At 41.5% G+C, this 18,863-nt stretch overlaps 1 protein-coding gene across 1 annotated transcript; it reads right to left on the bottom strand.

The window, feature by feature from the left end:
• Positions 1-665: 665 nt before the first annotated feature.
• On the bottom strand, positions 666-15,983 carry LOC129815122 (neuropeptide FF receptor 1-like). The gene is made up of 3 exons (XM_055868516.1): positions 15,678-15,983; positions 5,948-6,047; positions 666-5,753 (listed from the first exon to the last, which is right to left on the bottom strand). The coding sequence occupies exons 1-3, from the start codon at positions 15,967-15,969 to the stop codon at positions 4,922-4,924; spliced, it is 1,224 nt and encodes a 407-aa protein (XP_055724491.1). The 5' UTR covers positions 15,970-15,983; the 3' UTR covers positions 666-4,921.
• Between the last annotated feature and the right edge of the window lie 2,880 nt (positions 15,984-18,863).

Raw genomic sequence — 18,863 nt, 5'->3', positions numbered from 1 at the left:
GTAGTGCAGTTCATCCAGGATGGCACATCAATGCGAACTGTGGCAAAAAGGTTTGCTGTGTCTGTCAGCGTAGTGTCCAGAGCATGCAGGCGCTACCAGGAGACAGGCCAGTACATCAGGAGACGTGGAGGAGGCCGTAGGAGGGCAACAACCCAGCAGCAGGACCGGTACCTCCGCCTTAGTGCAAGGAGGTGCACTGCCAGAGCCCTGCAAAATGACCTCCAGCAGGCCACAAATGTGCATGTGTCAGCATATGGTCTCACAAGGGGTCTGAGGACCTCATCTCGGTACCTAATGGCAGTCAGGCTACCTCTGGCGAGCACAGGAAGGGCTGTGCGGCCCCACAAAGAAATGCCACCCCACACCATGACTGACCCATCGCCAAACCGGTCATGCTGGAGGATGTTGCAGGCAGCAGAACGTTCTCCACGGCGTCTCCAGACTCTGTCACGTCTGTCACATGTGCTCATGTGCTCAGTGTGAACCTGCTTTCATCTGTGAAGAGCACAGGGCGCCAGTGGCGAATTTGCCAATCTTGGTGCTCTCTGGCAAATGCCAAACGTCCTGCACGGTGTTGGGCTGTAAGCACAACCCCCACCTGTGGACGTCGGGCCCTCATACCACCCTCACGGAGTCTGTTTCTGACCGTTTGAGCAGACACATGCGCATTTGTGGCCTGCTGGAGGTCATTTTGCATGGCGCTGGCAGTGCACCTCCTTGCACTAAGGCGGAGGTACCGGTCCTGCTGCTGGGTTGTTGCCCTCCTACGGCCTCCTCCACGTCTCCTGATGTACTGGCCTGTCTCCTGGTAGCGCCTGCATGCTCTGGACACTACGCTGACAGACACAGCAAACCTTTTTGCCACAGTTCGCATTGATGTGCCATCCTGGATGAACTGCACTACCTGAGCCACTTGTGTGGGTTGTAGACTCTGTCTCATGCTACCACTAGAGTGAGAGCACCACCAGCATTCAAAAGTGACCAAAACATCAACCAGGAAGCATAGGAACTGAGAAGTGGTCTGTGGTCACCTGCAGAATCACTCCTGTTTTGGGGAGTGTCTTGCTAATTGCCTATAATTTCCACCTTTTGTCTATTCCATTTGCACAACAGCATGTGAAATTTATTGTCAATCAGTGTTGCTTCCTAAGTGGACAGTTTGATTTCACAGAAGTGTAATTGACTTGGAGTTACATTGTGTTGTTTAAGTGTTCCCTTTATTTTTTTGAGCAGTGTATTTTTTTACCATTTCTATTATATTAAATATTAGCCGCTATCAGAAGCCACCGTCAATAATACCCACATACAGTGCCTTCAGAAGGTATTCATACCCCTTGACTTAAAAAAAATACAAAATAGGCAAATTTATTGAGAATGAAATATAGAAATATCTAATTTACATAAGTATTCACACAACCGAGTCCATACTTTGTAGTCTTGGGTATGTCTGTATCAGCTTTGCACATCTAGATTTGGTGGTGAACGCGGTGGTGAACAGCAGTCTAAGTCATTCCACAGATTTTCAATGGGACTCAAGTCTGGGCTTTGGCTGGGTCACTCAAGGAACTTTCACATTCTTGTTCTGAAGCCATTCCAGCGTTGCTTTGGTTGTATGCTTGGGGTCATTGTCCTGTTGTAATGTAAATCTTCGCCCCAGTCAAAGGTCATTTGCACTCTGAAGTAGGTTTTCATCAAGGATTTGCCTGTATTTGGCTCCATACATTGTTCCCTCTATCCTTACCAGTCTCCTTACCGCTGAAAAGCATCCCCATAGCATGATGCTGCCATCACATGCTTCACGGTAGGGATAGTGTAAGACAGGTGATGAGCTGTGCCTGGTTTTCTCCAGACATAGTGCTTTGCATTCAAGCGAAAGAGTACCTATTTTTGTCTCATACCTTAAGCTCTCAGGCGTGCTATCATGTGCCTATTTCTCAGGAGTGTCTTCCGTTTGACCACTCCCCCATAATGCCCAGATTGTTGAAGTGTTTTAGAGACTGTTGTCCTTCTTGAAGGTTCTCCCATCTCAGACAAGAAACTCTGTAGTTCTGTCAGAGTGGTCATTGGGTTCTTGGTCACCTCCCTGACCAAGGTCCTTCTTACCCGGTTGCTCAGTTTCGTCGGACGGACAGATCTATGGAGAGTCTGGGTAGCTCCATATTTTTTCAATTTCCCACTGATGGAGACCACTGTGCTCTTGGTTCCGTTCAACACTCTACAAATGGCTTTTTACCCTTCCCCAGATATAATTGTGATCAGGCATACAGTTTATCTTGGACTACATGGCATCAAAGACATCAAAACTATGAAATAACACATGGATCATGTTGTAACCAAAAAAGTGTTAAACAAATCAAAATATATTTTAGTTTTTAGATTCTTCAAAGTAGCCAGCCTTGATGACAGCTTTGCACACTCGTTGCATTCTCTCAACCAGCTTCACCTGGAATGCTTTTCCAACAGTCTTGAAGGAGTTTCCACATATGCTGAGTACTTGTTGGCTGTTTTTCCTTCATTCTGCGGTCCAACTCATCCCAAACCATCTAATGTGGCAGCAGGTAGCCTAGTGGTTAGAGCGTTGGACTTGTAACCAAAAGTTTGCAAGATTGAATCCCCGAGCTGGCAAGGTAAAAATCTGTTGTTCTGCCCCTGAACAAGGCAGTTAACCCACTGTTCCTAGGCCGTCACTGAAAATGAGAATTTGTTCTTAACTGACTTGCCTAGTTAAATAAAGGTAAAAAATATATATAAATAAAAATTGGGTTGAGGTCGGGTGATTGTGCCGACCAGTTCATCTGATGCATCACTCTCCTTCTTGGACAAATAGTCCTTACACAGGCTAGAACTGTGTTGAAAACAAATGATAGTCCCAATAAGAGCAAATCAGATGGGATGGTGTATTTCTGCAGAATGCTGTAGTAGCCATGCTGGTTAAGTGTGCCTTGAATTCTAAATAAATCACAGACAGTGTAACCAGCAAAGCACCATTACACCTCCTCCTCCAAGCTTCATGGTGGGATTTACACCAGTATAATATCCATTGCTTGTGTTTCTTGACCCAAGCAAGTCTCTTATTATTATTGGTGTCCTTTTAGTAGTGGTTTCTTTGTAGCAATTTGACCATGAAGGCCTGATTCACACAGTCTTCTCTGAACAGTTGATGTTGAGATGTGTCTGTTACTTGAACTGTGTGAAGCATTTATTTGGGATGAAATTTCTGAGGCTGGTAACTGTAATGAACATATCCTCTCCAGCAGAGGTAACTCTGGGTCTTCCTTTCCTGTGTCGTTCCTCATGAGAGCCAGTTTCATCATATCGCTTGACGGTTTTTGCGACTGCACATCTAGAAACTTTCAAAGTTCTTGACATTTTCCGGATTGAATGACCTTCATGTCTTAAAGTAATGATTAACTGTCGTTTCTCTTTGCTTATTTGAGCTGTTCTTGCCATAATATGGAGTTGGTATTTTACCAAATAGGGCTATCTTCTGTATACCAACCCTAACTTGTCACAACACAACTGATTGGCTCAGACACATTAAGAAATGAAGAAATTCTACAAATTAACTTTAACAAGTCACACCTGTTAATTTAAATGCATTCCAGGTGACTACCTCATGAAGCTGGTTAAGAGAATGCCAAGAATGTGCAAAGCTGTCATCAAGTCAAGGGTGGCTACTTTGAAGTACATATATTCCATATGTTTTATTAAATAGTTTTGATGTCTTCGCTATTATTCTACAATGAAGAAACATGTCTATAAACATCTTTTCACTTTGTCATTATGTGGGATTGTTTGTAAAACAATATATTTAATACATTTTGAATTCAGGCTGTAACACAAAATGTGGAATACGTAAAGGGGTATGAATACTTTCTGAAGGCACTGTACATAATAACTGTCACTTTAGTGCAGGGACCGTTCATTTCCTTAAATTTGTACTCTACATTGTGCAACATTCCATTACATCGTCTAGGCCTCCCTTTTCCCCTCTGTCACGTCCAAGTGGTTGTTTCGGAGGGTCGCTAGCAATAGTGGACATACAGTATTAGCGTATTAAAAGTTGTGCAACAATTTGGGACACGTAGCCTTTTTAAATCATTATGGGAAGCAGACCATACATAGCAGTTTAAACCTGGAGCCTGGCGCACGGTTCATGGCGACTGGACCGTTGTCATCACAGTCCGTGGATTTATTGGACTACTGTTCAACTTCTATTGTACACCTTTCTCACCTTCCAATATTTAATGGGTTGATCTATTGAATATGGCAACTTTCAGGATAAATCAAACCACTGTAATTTTGATTCACCAATATATTTTGTGTATGAAGGCTCTCCAACCCTGTTTATGTATGGTTTATAAATACTTTCCTAAGCCTAAATAATCTATAAAATCAGAGTATTTTAAAATCTACCAATTGGTGATGAATATGTGTGTATTTACATGGCTTGCTTCGATTGATCCCTATTCTGAACCCATTCTCATGATACATATTATAGTGAGTTTGTCGAGAAAATTTGATTTAAAGGGACACCGTATTCAAATTGATGGCTTTAGATAAATGTACTTTCAACCTATTGAGTGAAATCTGTTGGCCAACAATAAGAGTGTTTTCAGTGGTTGAATTACATATATTCAGTGTGCGCAAGGGAACCACACCTACACCATGAGTGGGTAACGTTGGTTATCATTTTGCAAGCAGAACAGCATGGTTAATAGTTAATAGAAGCTTCATTTCCAAAAGTTCCCAGCAGTCAAAATGATTTGTTTTTGAGACAGGGGTGTGTCAACAAAGCTATGTTGTATTCATTAGGTATCTCATAGCTAATTTGTAAAGATGCATTACAAGCTCAATTATTGCAATAACCATGGCTATTTGCACAACAATTAATCTATAATCGTCCCAGCCCTAATTAGAATCACTCCACCCAGGCTCCAATCACCCTGTTGAGTCCAGCATTCCTGTTAATGTCATCCAGGAGGATTCCATTGGTTCCATGTGGGACAATCTTAGGAGTGCCCTTAGAGCAGTGGCCTTTCCTCCCACCAGAGGACTCAGGGTTCTCGTTAAATACTCTGTTAGGGGGAGGGAAGTTGAAGCGTGTATTAACCACCCCCGTTGTTGTTTTTTGTGAACAGGACCTGCAGGCCACTGCAGCCTGGAACCCCCTGCGGAAGTTCTCATTGAAGAAGCCATAGATGATGGGGTTAATCCCGCTGTTAAAGAAGGCCAGCCAGTGGGCCACAGGGAACAGGTAGCTGCTGAGGAAGTCAATCTGCTGCGTGTCCAGATCCCTGTAGTCAGTCAGCAGCATTAACGTCCACAGAGGCAGCCATGACACCATGAAGAGCACCGCCACCATGATTAGCATGTTGATCACTTTAACCCTGCGCTGGGAATGGGCCCTCCGCACCTCTGCCAGCCTCACCTGCCTCAGGTTGACTGAGAGCTTGGCAACGATGCAGCCATACATGATGCTGATAACACCCAGGGGGGCCAGGTACACGTGCACGAAGATGACCATGGTGTAGACACGACGCATCTCGGGCCGGGGCCATTTCTCGAAGCAGACGAAGACAGGGTATGTCTGGTTGTCCTGGACCAGGTAGGTGTCCTCCAAGTGAATGATGGTCAGGGTAGCGGCCGAGGGGCAGATTACAGCAAACGCCAGCACCCAGATGAAGAGGATGGCGACGAGAGCAGCCACAGGCCTCATTCGATGTCTAAAGGGGTACACAATACCTGTGAACCTGAGAGAAGGGGGAGGAAGGGAGGGAAGAAAACAGACAGAGGGAGAGAGAGAGAGCAAGAGAGAGAGAGGAAGGGGTTAGGGAGGAAGAGAGACCGAATGCCACAGAGAGAAATGTTTGGCTTGACAATTACAACAATGGAGTTGACAAGAGCACAAACAGTTCTGTGACAGGATAGTGTGGTGGTGGATTACCTGTCAACAGCTATGGCCACCAGAGTGAAGACTGATGCTGACACTGACATCCCCTGGACCAGGTTGCTCATGGTGCATGTAATCTGGCCAAACGGCCATCCTGGAAAGAAAGACTGCATTACACACAAGCGGTAGCCCGGTTGCTACACCAAATATTTTAATCTTAACGAATCTTAATGTGTTTCGATTGACAACGGATTTTAATACTGTAGATGTGTGGATATAAATTGCGTTAAGGGAGCAAACGGCGTGAAAGGGAGGGAAAATGCATACATTTAATAGATACAGTTGAAGTCGGAAGTTTACATACACCTAAGCAAATACATTTAAACTCAGTTTTCACAATTCCTGACATTTAATCCTAGTAACAATTCCCTGTCTAATGTCAGTTAGGATCACCACTTTATTTTAAGAATGTGAAATGTCAGAATAATAGTAGAGAGAATGATTTATTTCAGCTTTTATTTCTTTCATCACTTTCCCAGTTGGTCAGAAGTTTACATATACTCAATTAGTATTTGGTAGCATTGCCTTTAAATTGTATAAATTGGGTCAAACGTTTCAGGTAGCCTTCTACAAGCTTCCCACAATAAGTTGGGTGAATTTTGGCCCATTCCTCCTGACAGAGCTGGTGTAACTGAGTCAGGTTTGTAGGCCTCCTTACTCGCACACACTTTTTCAGTTCTGCCCACAGATTCTCAATGGGATTGAGGTCAGTACTTTGTGATGGCCACTCCAATACCTTGACCTTTTTGTCCTTAATTAAGCCATTTTGCCACAATTTTGGAAGTATGCTTGGGGTCATTGTCCAGTTGGAAGACCCATTTGCGACCAAGCTTCAACTTCTTGACTGATGTCTTGAGATGTTGCTTCAATATATCCACATCATTTTTCTACCTCATGATGCCATCTATTTTGTTAAGTGCACCAGTCCCTCCTGCAGCAAAATACCCCACAACATGATGCTGCCACCCCCGTTGTAACGGCTTTCTTCCTGGGTTGAAGGAGAGGACCAAAACGCAGGGCGGCTAGTGATCAACATGTTTAATAAAGAATAAGAACGTGAACACTACAAGCTACAAAACAATAAATGGGAAAACCGAAAACAGTCCTATCTGGTGCAGAACACAAAGACAGGAAACAATCACCCACAAACCAACAGTGCAAACAGGCTACCTTAATATGGTTCCCAATCAGAGACAATGACAAACACCTGCCTCTGTTTGAGAACCATATTAGGCCAAACAACAAACCCAACATAGAGACACAAAACATAGAATGCCCACCCAGCTCACGTCCTGACCAACTAAACAAAGACTAAACAAAGGAAATAAGGTCAGGAATGTGACACCCGTGCTTCATGGTTGGGATGGTGTTCTTCGGCTTGCAAGCCTCCCCCTTTTCCTCCAAACATAACAATGGTCATTATGGCCAAAAAGTTATATTTTTGTTTCATCAGACCAGAGGACATTTCTCCAAAAAGTACGATCTTTTTCCCCATGTGTAGTTGCAAACCGTAGTCTGGCTTTTTATGCCAGTTTTGGAGCAGTGGCATCTTCCTTTCTGAGCGGCCTTTCAGGTTAGGTCGATATAGGACTCGTTTTACTGTGGATGTACATACTTTTGTACCTGTTTCCTCCAGCATCTTCACAAGGTCCTTTGCTGTTGTTCTGAGATTGAGTTGCACTTTTCGCACCAAAGTACGTTCATCTGTAGGACACAGAACGTGTCTCCTACCTGAGTGGTATGACGGCTGTGTGGTCCATGGTGTTTATACTTGCGTACTATTTGTACAGATGAACGTGGTACCTTCAGGCGTTTGGAAATTGCTCCCAGGGATGAACCAGACTACAATTTTTTTTCTGAGGTCTTGGCTGATTTCTTTTGATTTTACCATGATGTCAAGCAAAGAGGCACTGAGTTTGACGGTAGGCCTTGAAATACATCCACAGGTACACCTCCAATTGACTCAAATGATGTCAATTAGCCTATCAGAAGCTTCTATAGCCATGATATCATTTTCTGGAATTTTCCAAGCTGTTTAAAGGCACAGTCTACTTAGTGTATGTAAACTTCTGGCCTACTGGAATTGTGATACAGTGAACTATAAGTGAAATAATCTGTCTGTAAACAATTGTTGGAAAAATTACTTGTGTCATGCACAAAGTAGATGTCCTATCCGACTTGCCAAAACTTTAGTTTGTTAACAAGAAATTCGTGGAGTGGTTGAAAAACAAGTTTTAATGACTCCAACCTAAGTGTATGTAAACTTCCGACTTCAACTGTACCCATTGGGCACAAGCTGGTTGAATCAACATTGTTTCAATGTCATTTTTCAATGTATTGTGACATGGAATCTACATGGAAAGTTCATTGGATTTGAAAAAAGTCAAAACTGTTGTTTTGAGGGTGAAATTTCAACCACAGGATTATGTCATCATAGTAACCAAGTTTCAACATAGACAAACCGTGTATAAAGCATATCTAATTGGTACCTTTGAAACAACGTCAGATATTCAACGTTACATCCACTACCTCCTACTGGAGAGTTGATCTACAACTATTAATTTGTTATCCCATCCATGGTTTTAACCATGCCCAACCTTGCTTATTTTTTATTTTGTCACTGACTGCTACCGATATATAACTAAATATATTCACTGTTGCTATCAAAGTCATTCCAAAAGGTAGGTTTGAGAGAGCAAATGAAATGTAACCATATATATTTATCATTATATTAAGTCATATATCATCAATTGTACAATTTTGGCCTATATAACATTTGCAAAGTCATAAACAGCTATTGTCTCAATTCAACCCAGGGTTCAACTAAAAATATGCAAAACATAGTTCATTAATTGGTGTGATTGGTCAAAAGACCAATTACTGGAAAATATCAGAATTGGGCTGCCTGTGTAAACACAGCCTTATAGGACTAGGGTTTCAAGCGTTGGTTGATTTAAAATGTAATCTTCAAATTCATCATTAATATTTGATTTTTATTTATTTATTAGAATCTCCATTAGCCAACGCCAATGGCAACAGCTAGTCTTACTGGGGTCCGACACATAACGCAAAGACATACTTTGATTTTTGGTTGATATGGAGACGTGAATCCAACATTTAATATTTTAATATATCAACTATTCAAATTTGTAGACAAACTGGATTTTATATTGTGTTTGGTTAGTATGAACGCAAACAAATATCAACATTTGAATGAGATCCTCTGCTTGGATAGATCCATTGGTGCCACTGATTTAGTCTGGCTTTAATTCAAGTTTTTCTACAAATTAATAGTAAACTATATGTTGGATTCTCCTCTATCTCAACTAAATTAAATTTGAAATGAACTTGAAATAAAGTCTGATTTAATTTAGTCCTATTCTTTAACTTTGATTATTGGTTGATATGGAGACGTGAGACGTATTAATTTGTAGACAAACTGCAATTAAAGCCAGACTAAGTCAGTGGCACAAAAGATACATCTCTTTCAAATGTTGATATTGGTTGCATTGACAACCACACACATTTAATTTACACTTTTGCAATACAGTAAATACCCTATCAACTTGTTACAAGTTTAACAAATGATATGCTGGATTCATGTCTCCAACTAAACCAAAAGTCTAAGTTAAAGACTAGGATTAAGCCAGTGGCTCAGATGAAACTATCCAAGCATTAGATCGGCTATCCTTTCAATGTTGATATTGGACCAATTTGTAAACCAAACACAATGGAATAATACTTTTGTAATACAGTAGCCTAAAGTTAAGGCTATGTTACAAACGAATGTAACAGTATTTATTCAACCTTAAAATGAGTAACACATCCATGGCCACATTTTGAGGTTAGCCTACTGTAAATGTCTTCTTATGTAGGCCTAATCGCAGAAAGAGTGCATTTTCATGATAACATCCAAAGATTGCAGGTCTTCTACACAATTGCTATAATAATCTGTGCAGAATCTTGAACAACATTGATCACTTGCAATGTACTTTTAATGTAATCTCAACTGCAGTACAGGACCCGGTTCCTGAAAGCATTTTAAGCCTAAATTCATGGGTAGAACCTTCGTAGGCGCATCATTAAATCTCTGAGCTGTTTCCCAAAACCAGACCCGGTGCAAGGACAGACACTGGGAGACGAGAAGCAAGTACAGGGAGTGAACATTTAATGAATAACGGACATGAAACGAAACGCGGACATCGTAAGGACAAGGGAAACATAATGACAATAATGCTGACACGGGGATGAAACTGAGGAATAGACTGATATAGGGGAGGCAATCAAAACGTGATGGAGTACAGGTGAGTTCAATGAAGTGCTGATGCGTGTAACGATTGTGACAGGTGTGCGTAATTATGGGCAGCCTGGCACCCTGGCACCCTCGAGGACCAGAGAGGGGGAGTGGGAGCAGGCGTGACTCCCGGTGCCAGAACTAATCAGTTGGACAGCATTCGATTTCCATAGGCTGGCACGTTTTTTTCACAGGGCCTCCTATGTGTGGCAGAATTGCATGCATTTTATAAATGGGTACAGTGGCAACCCGTCATTCATGGCAGGTGGGGCCGAGCATGTTATTTTGGCAATAATTTGTGTCACATATCAGTTTGCGAACAATGTAAAAACTAATTTATTGAGCGAATAAAGCCAAATACAAACATGATCTCTTTCTTGCTTTCTTGACTAAGGCAGCTCCAAAATACAGCTCTTTCAGCCTAGCTCAGTGCTTTCTGTGGTGGAGAGGCAGACAGTGGAAAATACAGATGTTTCAGCCTAGCTCAGTGCTTTCTGTGGTGGAGAGGCAGCCAGTGGAAAATACAGATGTTTCAGCCTAGCTCAGTGCTTTCTGTGGTGGAGAGGCAGCCAGTGGAAAATACAGAGCGTGGGCATTAGTAATCTTCTCTAGTGTCACCGCAGAATCTACAGGGAGAGCTAGGCAGTTCAAGCCCCCTTGGGTGCTGCCATAGATTTACATTAGAAGTGACCATCCAAGAAGGCTCAAGGTCATTGACTATAGATAAAAGGACATCAAATCACGTTATATCTACATAGCTTTGATTGGACTGATCATATCAACATCATACTTTCAAAATCTTAGCTAGCTAGCTAGCTATGTTAAGGCCTCGACATGTTGCTAAATTTATCTGAACTAACATCTCTCTGAATTTCTGTCTGTGTCCATTTTGAAAGTGCTGAACGAATAGGCCTACCTCATCGCAACTCGTTTGCTTGCACTTGCTTATACTTCAAGCTAAGTGTTAATGATATAAGAATAAATACTATTAATTTACTGAACAAAAAGTCAAAACTTATTTTAGCATTCATTATTATTGAAGGAGAATGTGGTTCTTATCGACTTACACAAATCCACAAGGAGTGAGTAGTAACCACATTTGTTTCAGCAAGTCAGCCATATCAGCTATGTTTTTTTTAAGGCAGTAAATGAGGCTGATTTTGTTTTTAACTAGGCAAGTAAGTTAAGAACAAATTCTTATTTTCAATGACAGCCTAGGAACAGTGGGTTAACGGCCTTGCTCAGGGGTAGAACAACAGATTTGTACCTTGTCAGCTCTTGGAATCGATCTTGCAACCTTTCGGTTACTAGTCCAACACTCTAACCACTAGCCTACCAGTCACCCCAAATTAACTGTTTAGCTGCCAGACAAGGCTGCGCTGTGTAGGTGTAGCGGTGGTGCTGAAAGGAAAGTTCTGCTGTTGGAACAGCTTTATGTAGGCCCTAACAGTATGGGCACAGTTTGTCACCGTTATAGTGCAAATAATGTATTGTTTAGTGTTGTGTTGTGTAGTGGCTTTGCTGGCATGCATCTTAAAAATGGGGAGTTTGCCCCAGCAAGATTTACATGCTAAAATCGCCACTGAATGGGTGTAGTAGTAAAGACCATAGGCAACTCATGAGTTTCAAGTTTGGAGAAGCTTACAATTTATTCTTCAATTTCTACTGATTTGTGTGCCAGTTATGAATATGTATAAATGCAAATTTTCTTGGAACAGTTTCATTTGAATAATAATGTTTTTGATTCTCAAAATCATTGTTTGTTAACTTTTAGATTTTTACCATTTTATTTCAGATGTTAATTTCAGATGTTTATTATTATTATTGACAATATATATTTTTTAATGTAATCTTTATTTAACTAGGCAAGTCAGTTAAGAAAAAAATATTATTTACAATGACGGACTAGGAACAGAGAACAACTGCCTTGTTCTGGGGCAGAACAACAGATTTTTACCTTGTCAGCTCGGGGATTCGATCCACCAACCTTTCGGTTACTGGCCCAACGCTCTAACCACTAGGCTACCTGCCGGCCCAAAAGGAAGCGCCTTTTGGTACACTTCCTTTTGGGAAGCGCCCCATAAGGATCTGAAGTAAAATGGTAAAAATCTCAAAGTTAAAATTCAACAACCGCAGGGCTATCCAGAGGAGTGTGCATTACCGGGGGCACACTGTCCTCCAGGAAATCTACAGCACCCGATGTCACAGGAAGGCCAAAAAGATCATCAAGGACATCAACCCCCCGAGCCATGGCTTGTTCACCCGTTACCATCCAGAAGGTGAGGTCAGTACAGGTGCATCAAAGCTGGGACCGAGAGACTGAAAAACATCTCAAGGCCATAAGACATCACTAGTAGGCTACCATCCGGTTACTCAACCATGCACCTTAGAGGCTGCTGCCGTACAGTATATACATAGACATGGAATCACTTTAATAATGGAACACTAGTAACTTTAATCATGTTTACATACTGTTTTACTCATTTCAAATGTTACTGTATTCTATTCTACTGTATTTATTTTATATATTTATTTTATTTTATCCCCTTTTCTCCCCAATTTGTGGTATCCAATCACTAGTAATTACTATCTTGTCTCATCGCTACAACTCCCATACGGGCTCGGGAGAGACGAAGGTCGAAAGCCATGCGTCCTCCGAAGCACAACCCAACCAAGCCGCACTGCTTCTTACCACAGCGCGCCTCCAACCTGGAAGCCAGCCGCACCAATGTGTCGGAGGAAACACCGTGCACCCGCCCCCCTCGGTTAGCGCGCACTGAGCCCGGCCCGCCACAGGAGTCACTGGAGCACAATGAGACAAGGATATCCCTACCGGCCAAACCCTCCCTAACCCGGACGAAGCTAAGCCAATTGTGCGTCGCCCCACGGACCTCCCGGTCGCGGCCGGCTGCGACAGAGCCTGGGCATGAACCCAGAGTGTAACGGCTCTCTTTCGGTGAGTGAGTTGACCAAGGCGCAGCGGGTGATGAATACATAATGTTTTAATGACAAGATGGAAAAACACGAAACGAAATACACTTGAAATGATTTACAAAATAACAAAACGAACTAGACAGACCTAAACTATGAACTTACATGAAACGAGGAACACAATTAACAGGAACGAACGAGACAGTACCGTGTGGTGCAAAATACACAGACACAGCGACAATCACCCACAAACAAACAGTGAGAACCTCCTACCTTAATATGACTCTCAATTAGAGGAAAACGCAAAACACCTGCCTCTAATTAAGAGCCATACCAGGCAACCCAAAACCAACATAGAAACGGAAAACATAGACTGCCCACCCAAAACTCACGCCCTGACCATCACACACATACAAAACAACAGAAAACAGGTCAGGAACGTGACACAGAGACTCTGGTGGCGCAGCTACTACTGCGATGCAGTGTTCTAGACCACTGCTCCACCCGGGAGGTTTATTCTACTGTATTTTAGTCAATGCCACCCCGACATTGCTTGTCCTAATATTTAAATATTTTTGAATTCCATTCTTTTACTTTTAGATGTGTGTGTATTGTTGTGAATTTTTAGATACTACTGCACTTACGAAGCTAGGAACACAAGCATTTCGCTACACCTGCAATAACATCTGCTAAATATGTGTATGTGACGAATAACAATTTATTTAGATTTTAACTTTCCTTTCCAATTCGCAAGAGGCTGAAACCAGAGATCTGTCATGATGAGATGCTCATGTCTCCACCTTAACAATGGGAGTCTTTGTCTCAAAGGCTGGAAGGCAGACAACAAGCTTAGGTCTGCATATTATTACCATAGAAACGCACTGGGTTTATACTGGACAGATTTTGGCGAGTGTGCCCTCTCTCTTTGCCGCTTCCTCTCTGCTGACACTATATCGTCGGACAAAGCATCCACGCGAGCTGAACAGCGCCCCTCTATATGTAGCCCATGCATCTGATACTGTCTGGACAGAAATAGTATGACATTTCTGGACTCTTTTGGTCCAGACAGCATCAGATACATGGTCTACACATACTGAGACGGAGGGTTGCTGTTTCGCTCACTCGGAAACTTTAACTGAGATTGATGCATCTTTCTGTTGGAGCGAATCTCGGTCAAATAAATTATCAACATTTCAATATTATATAGCTACTTGTAGGCTACTGTCTGTAATTTGTCTCAATATATTTCATGATGTGATGTGTAGCCTAAGGTGCCCAATGATGTTATAGGGTAAGTGTTAGAATAAGCCACCTCAATATTTGCAGTCATAGGTAATAATATCTTTCTAGGAGCTGATCCGTCGTCACGATTGTGGAATAATTTGAACGTTAATGTAAGATTTGAATGGAGAACGCTGATCTGAGAGGAACGTTGCCTTTCTTTTGATCCCATCAGTATCAACACATGCTTCAACAACGCACTCAGCAAATTTTTCTCTGGGTGCTGTTTTGGGAAACACCTGTTACATCTTCGGCCATTGTAGGAAACATGTATCAATAAAACACTTATTGTCTTCACCTTTTTGCCCTTTGTGCTGTTTTCTGTGCCCAACAATGTTTGTACCATGTTTGTGCTGCTGCCATTTTGTGTGGCTACCGTGCTGTGTCATGTGCTGCTGCCGGTGTCTCTCTTGTCATGATGTGTGTTTTGTCCTACATTTGTATTTTTTATCTTAGCACAGTCCCTGTAGGAGGCCTTTTGCCTCTTGATAGGCAGTCATTGTAAATAAGAATTTGTTCATAACTGACTTGCCTAGTTAAAGAAAGGTTAAATAAAAAATGAATAAAAGTAAGCCTAAACACTATGGGAAACCAGGCCCAGGTCATTTGGTTGTGATTTTAGATGAAGTACAGTAATAACAAACATGAAGTAGATGTATGAATACAACATTTTTGACATTCTATTCCCATTTAAACTTTATTGTGCTTGTAAATTGTTGAAATTGCAGTGATAACACATTTAGATGACAACTAAATCAAAAATCTGACATTGTTTTAACTTTTTCCTTTGGAATTTTGTTGTGCTTTATATAGATGGATGAAAGCGTAGTGAAATCAACAAACGTTTTTTTAATTCAAGAAACTTATGGCTGTCTTTTTGCGTAGGTAAATAAAGGTTGAAATCTCATTGAACAACTTAACCAAATATTACCCACATTTCCCCTATGAAATTATGTGGTGTGCCCAGTAGGTATGCAATAATTCATTCATATCAACAGCAAGTTGATTGAAATTCAGCCTTTTCACTCCAGACCTTCTCACACTTGGCTGACTGAACTGGAGACAGCCTCGAGCTGTAAAAGCCAGACTGAAACCTTTGATCCCTTCATATAAAGTTAACACTCTCGCCTCCAGAACCATATGATTCCCCTTGCGGCGGGGATCCCACATCGATTTCTGCATGTGCCCTACGCATTTCTGCTCCCTCCACTTTCTCACCTGATATTAGGCTGTCAATCAAAGTCGTTGGAACGCAGAACACTCCAATGAGCAGGTCACTGATGGCCAAGTTGAGGATGAAGAGGTTGGTGACGGAGCGCATGTTGCGGTTCCGGAGGACCACCAGGGAGACCAGCACGTTCCCCCCGACGCAGAGCAGGAGAACCATCATATAGCACAGGATATAGATGACAGACATGCCGGATGAGTGCAGGTAATAAGGTATGTAGGTGCGGTTGGCTCTGTCCATGGTGCTGTTCACAGCAGTTTCATTCAGTGACGCAATCTCCATTTTCACAAGTCACCTTCCAAATGGAATCACATCAGAAAAGTGTGTTATAGCCTACATATTGCCAGAGAAACCTAGCAGATACAACAACAACAAAAATGTTTAAGAAACGTAAGGAATATAAAAGAAAAACGATAAAGCCATACACACCAACATTCTCTGAAAAAAGCTTTAGTCATCATACAAATAATCAAGGAAAGGTTGGCATTTGGACGAATCCACTCCATCGTGATTTATTGTTCTTTTTTTTTACCATAACTTTATCAAATGACACGCATGTTCTTACTGAAACAAGTACATGAAACTGACGAAGAAAGAAAATACAGTAAAAGCTCAGAGAGAACAAATGGTGAGGTAAATTCATAAGATTGAGAAGGCAAAGTTGCTATTTCATAGAAATCTGCAGGATGACTATTGAGATTTTCAAAGAGAGACTTACCTTTGGAAGAGCTACACTATAGTTCCCTTGTCTGGTCTTGTCTGTGCAGGTGCGCTCTACTGCGTCTCGTAATGCTTCTAGTCCACTTCTGGAAACGCATCAGCGTCACTCATACTCTATAACGATTAGGGATACTGTACCACATGGATAGTGCGACCGATGCATGTAGACTATATTTGATTTATAGTTAGCCTACAGAACAATTTAAACAAAATTCGATGGTCAGTCTTTAGTTCCTTGAAAAGGCTTATATTTGTAGGACTATTTTTCCCACCACTATAAGACCTGTTCATTCTTTATCCTGATTGATGACAAATAAGTAAGTAAATTGGGCACTTCCCAATCTGTCTCTAAACATGTCAATTATGGTCCAAGTGTAAGTTGCTGTATGATGATATAACCTACTGATAAGTTACAAGGAGAGTCCCAAGAGACATTGAAATCAAAGTAACCTAGTAGTTAAAAGATGTGACTGTACAGTAGAGTGGACATCTAAGAGGTGTATATTCACACATTCACAACACAAATACAACAGTTGGCTCTACAAAAAGATGAATGCTTTAGATGAGTGGTTCTCTGTTACGGTAAATAGGCTACAGTACACTAAGAATATGAAAAGTACCTCTCTTTATTAAATCAGTTCTTTGGGGCTCCGTTAGACTGCTAGATCTCATGGCTCAGTCATCCCCAAGGCCATATAGCTGCAGTAAATATAACCCTGATGACATTGACCTTGTATTTTTCACAACAACTTGCATATTTGCACTTCTCATTGTCTGTTAGCCTACTTGCACTTACAGTATTTCTTATGTATATTAAAAACAAAAAACTATGTTTTAAGTGAAAGTAGGTATTGGTATGAAGGTGAAAAAGAAAGGAAATTCACATGAGTACCACAATGCCTACTTCACCCATGTTCTACCAAGGTTTTCCAGCATACAGCTTTGACCTACTACAGTAGCTATGTTGGTCTATTGTACTTCAAACAATGTGCAGGTTACTTAGGATTCAAACCTTCTCAAACAGCCTAATTCATAATATTAGAGGAGGTTCTCCCACAATATTGTGATTTGTATCGCCTACAAGTTAAAGTATTGGATTCTTCACACACCACAATAATCCCATTGTCACGATCGTCTATGGGAGAGAGAGAGGACCAAGGCGCAGCGTGTGAAAAATACATCTTCTCTTTATTAGAAGAAGAACGAAACAAAAACGTGAAGCTATCAAAGACTAAGTGCAAACATGCAACATAGACACAGACAATTACCCACAAAACCCCAATGCCTATGACTGCCTTAAATATGTCTCTCAATCAGAGACAATGAACCACAGCTGCCTCTAATTGAGAACCAATGTAGGCAGCCATAGACATAACTAGACAACTACACTAGACACTACAAAAACACATACATTCCCCATGTCACACCCTGACCTAACTAAAAAACATAAGGAAAACAAAGAACACTAAGACCAGGGCCTGACACCCATTCTACTACCTTTTCAAGCTTTCTTAAATTATATGAAAACAAGCTTTGCTTTTATACTTACTAGACCATCATGCTTGATTTAGCGAGCTGCTTTGTATGGTAGTAATGTGGTGCCTGCCTGTATTTTCTTAAACCTTTTTATTTAGCAATACAGTACATGTCATAAAGAAAAATATACTGTATATTTCATAAAATCTTTGTTTGGTCAGTTTGTTTGGTCAGTAGATGCTCAACATAACACCAGGTGGTGGTGTGTTGTACACAGTTACTCATACAGTTGAAGTCCGAAGTTTACATACACTTAGGTTGGAGTCATTCAAACTCATTTTTCAACCACTCCACAAATATCTAGTTAACAAACTATAGTTTTTGGCAAGTCGGTTATGGCTTTAGATGTCATGGCTTTAGAAGCTTCTGATAGGCTAATTGACATAATTTGAGTCAATTGGAGGTGTACCTGTGGATGTATTTCAAGGCCTACCTTCAAACTCAGTGCCTCTTTGCTTGACATCATGGGAAAATCAAAAGAAATCAGCCAAGAACATTTTTTTTTAGACCTCCACAAGTCTGGTTCATCCTTGGGGGCAATTTCCAAATGCCTGAAGGTACCACGTTCATCTGTACAAACAATAGTACGCAAGTATAAACACCATGGGACCACGCAGCCGCCATAACGCTCAGGAATGAGACGCGTTCTGTCTCCTACAGATGAACGTACTTTGGTGCGAAAAGTGTAAATCAATCCCAGAACAACAGCAAAGTACCTTGTGAAGATGCTGGAGGAAACCGGTACAAAAGTATCTATATCCACAGTAAAACGAGTCCTATATCGACCTAACCTGAAAGGCCGCTCAGCAAGGCAGAAGCCATTGCTCCAAATCCGCCATAAAAAAGCCAGACTATGGTTTGCAACTGCATATGGGAACAAAAATCGTACTTTTTGGAGAAATATCCTCTGGTCTGATGAA

This window comes from Salvelinus fontinalis, chromosome 2, assembly GCF_029448725.1.
Source record: "Salvelinus fontinalis isolate EN_2023a chromosome 2, ASM2944872v1, whole genome shotgun sequence".
In the NCBI taxonomy this organism is placed as follows: domain Eukaryota; kingdom Metazoa; phylum Chordata; class Actinopteri; order Salmoniformes; family Salmonidae; genus Salvelinus; species Salvelinus fontinalis.
Note: the sequence above shows the minus strand (reverse complement) of the source record. Positions and strands in the feature narration are given on the sequence as shown.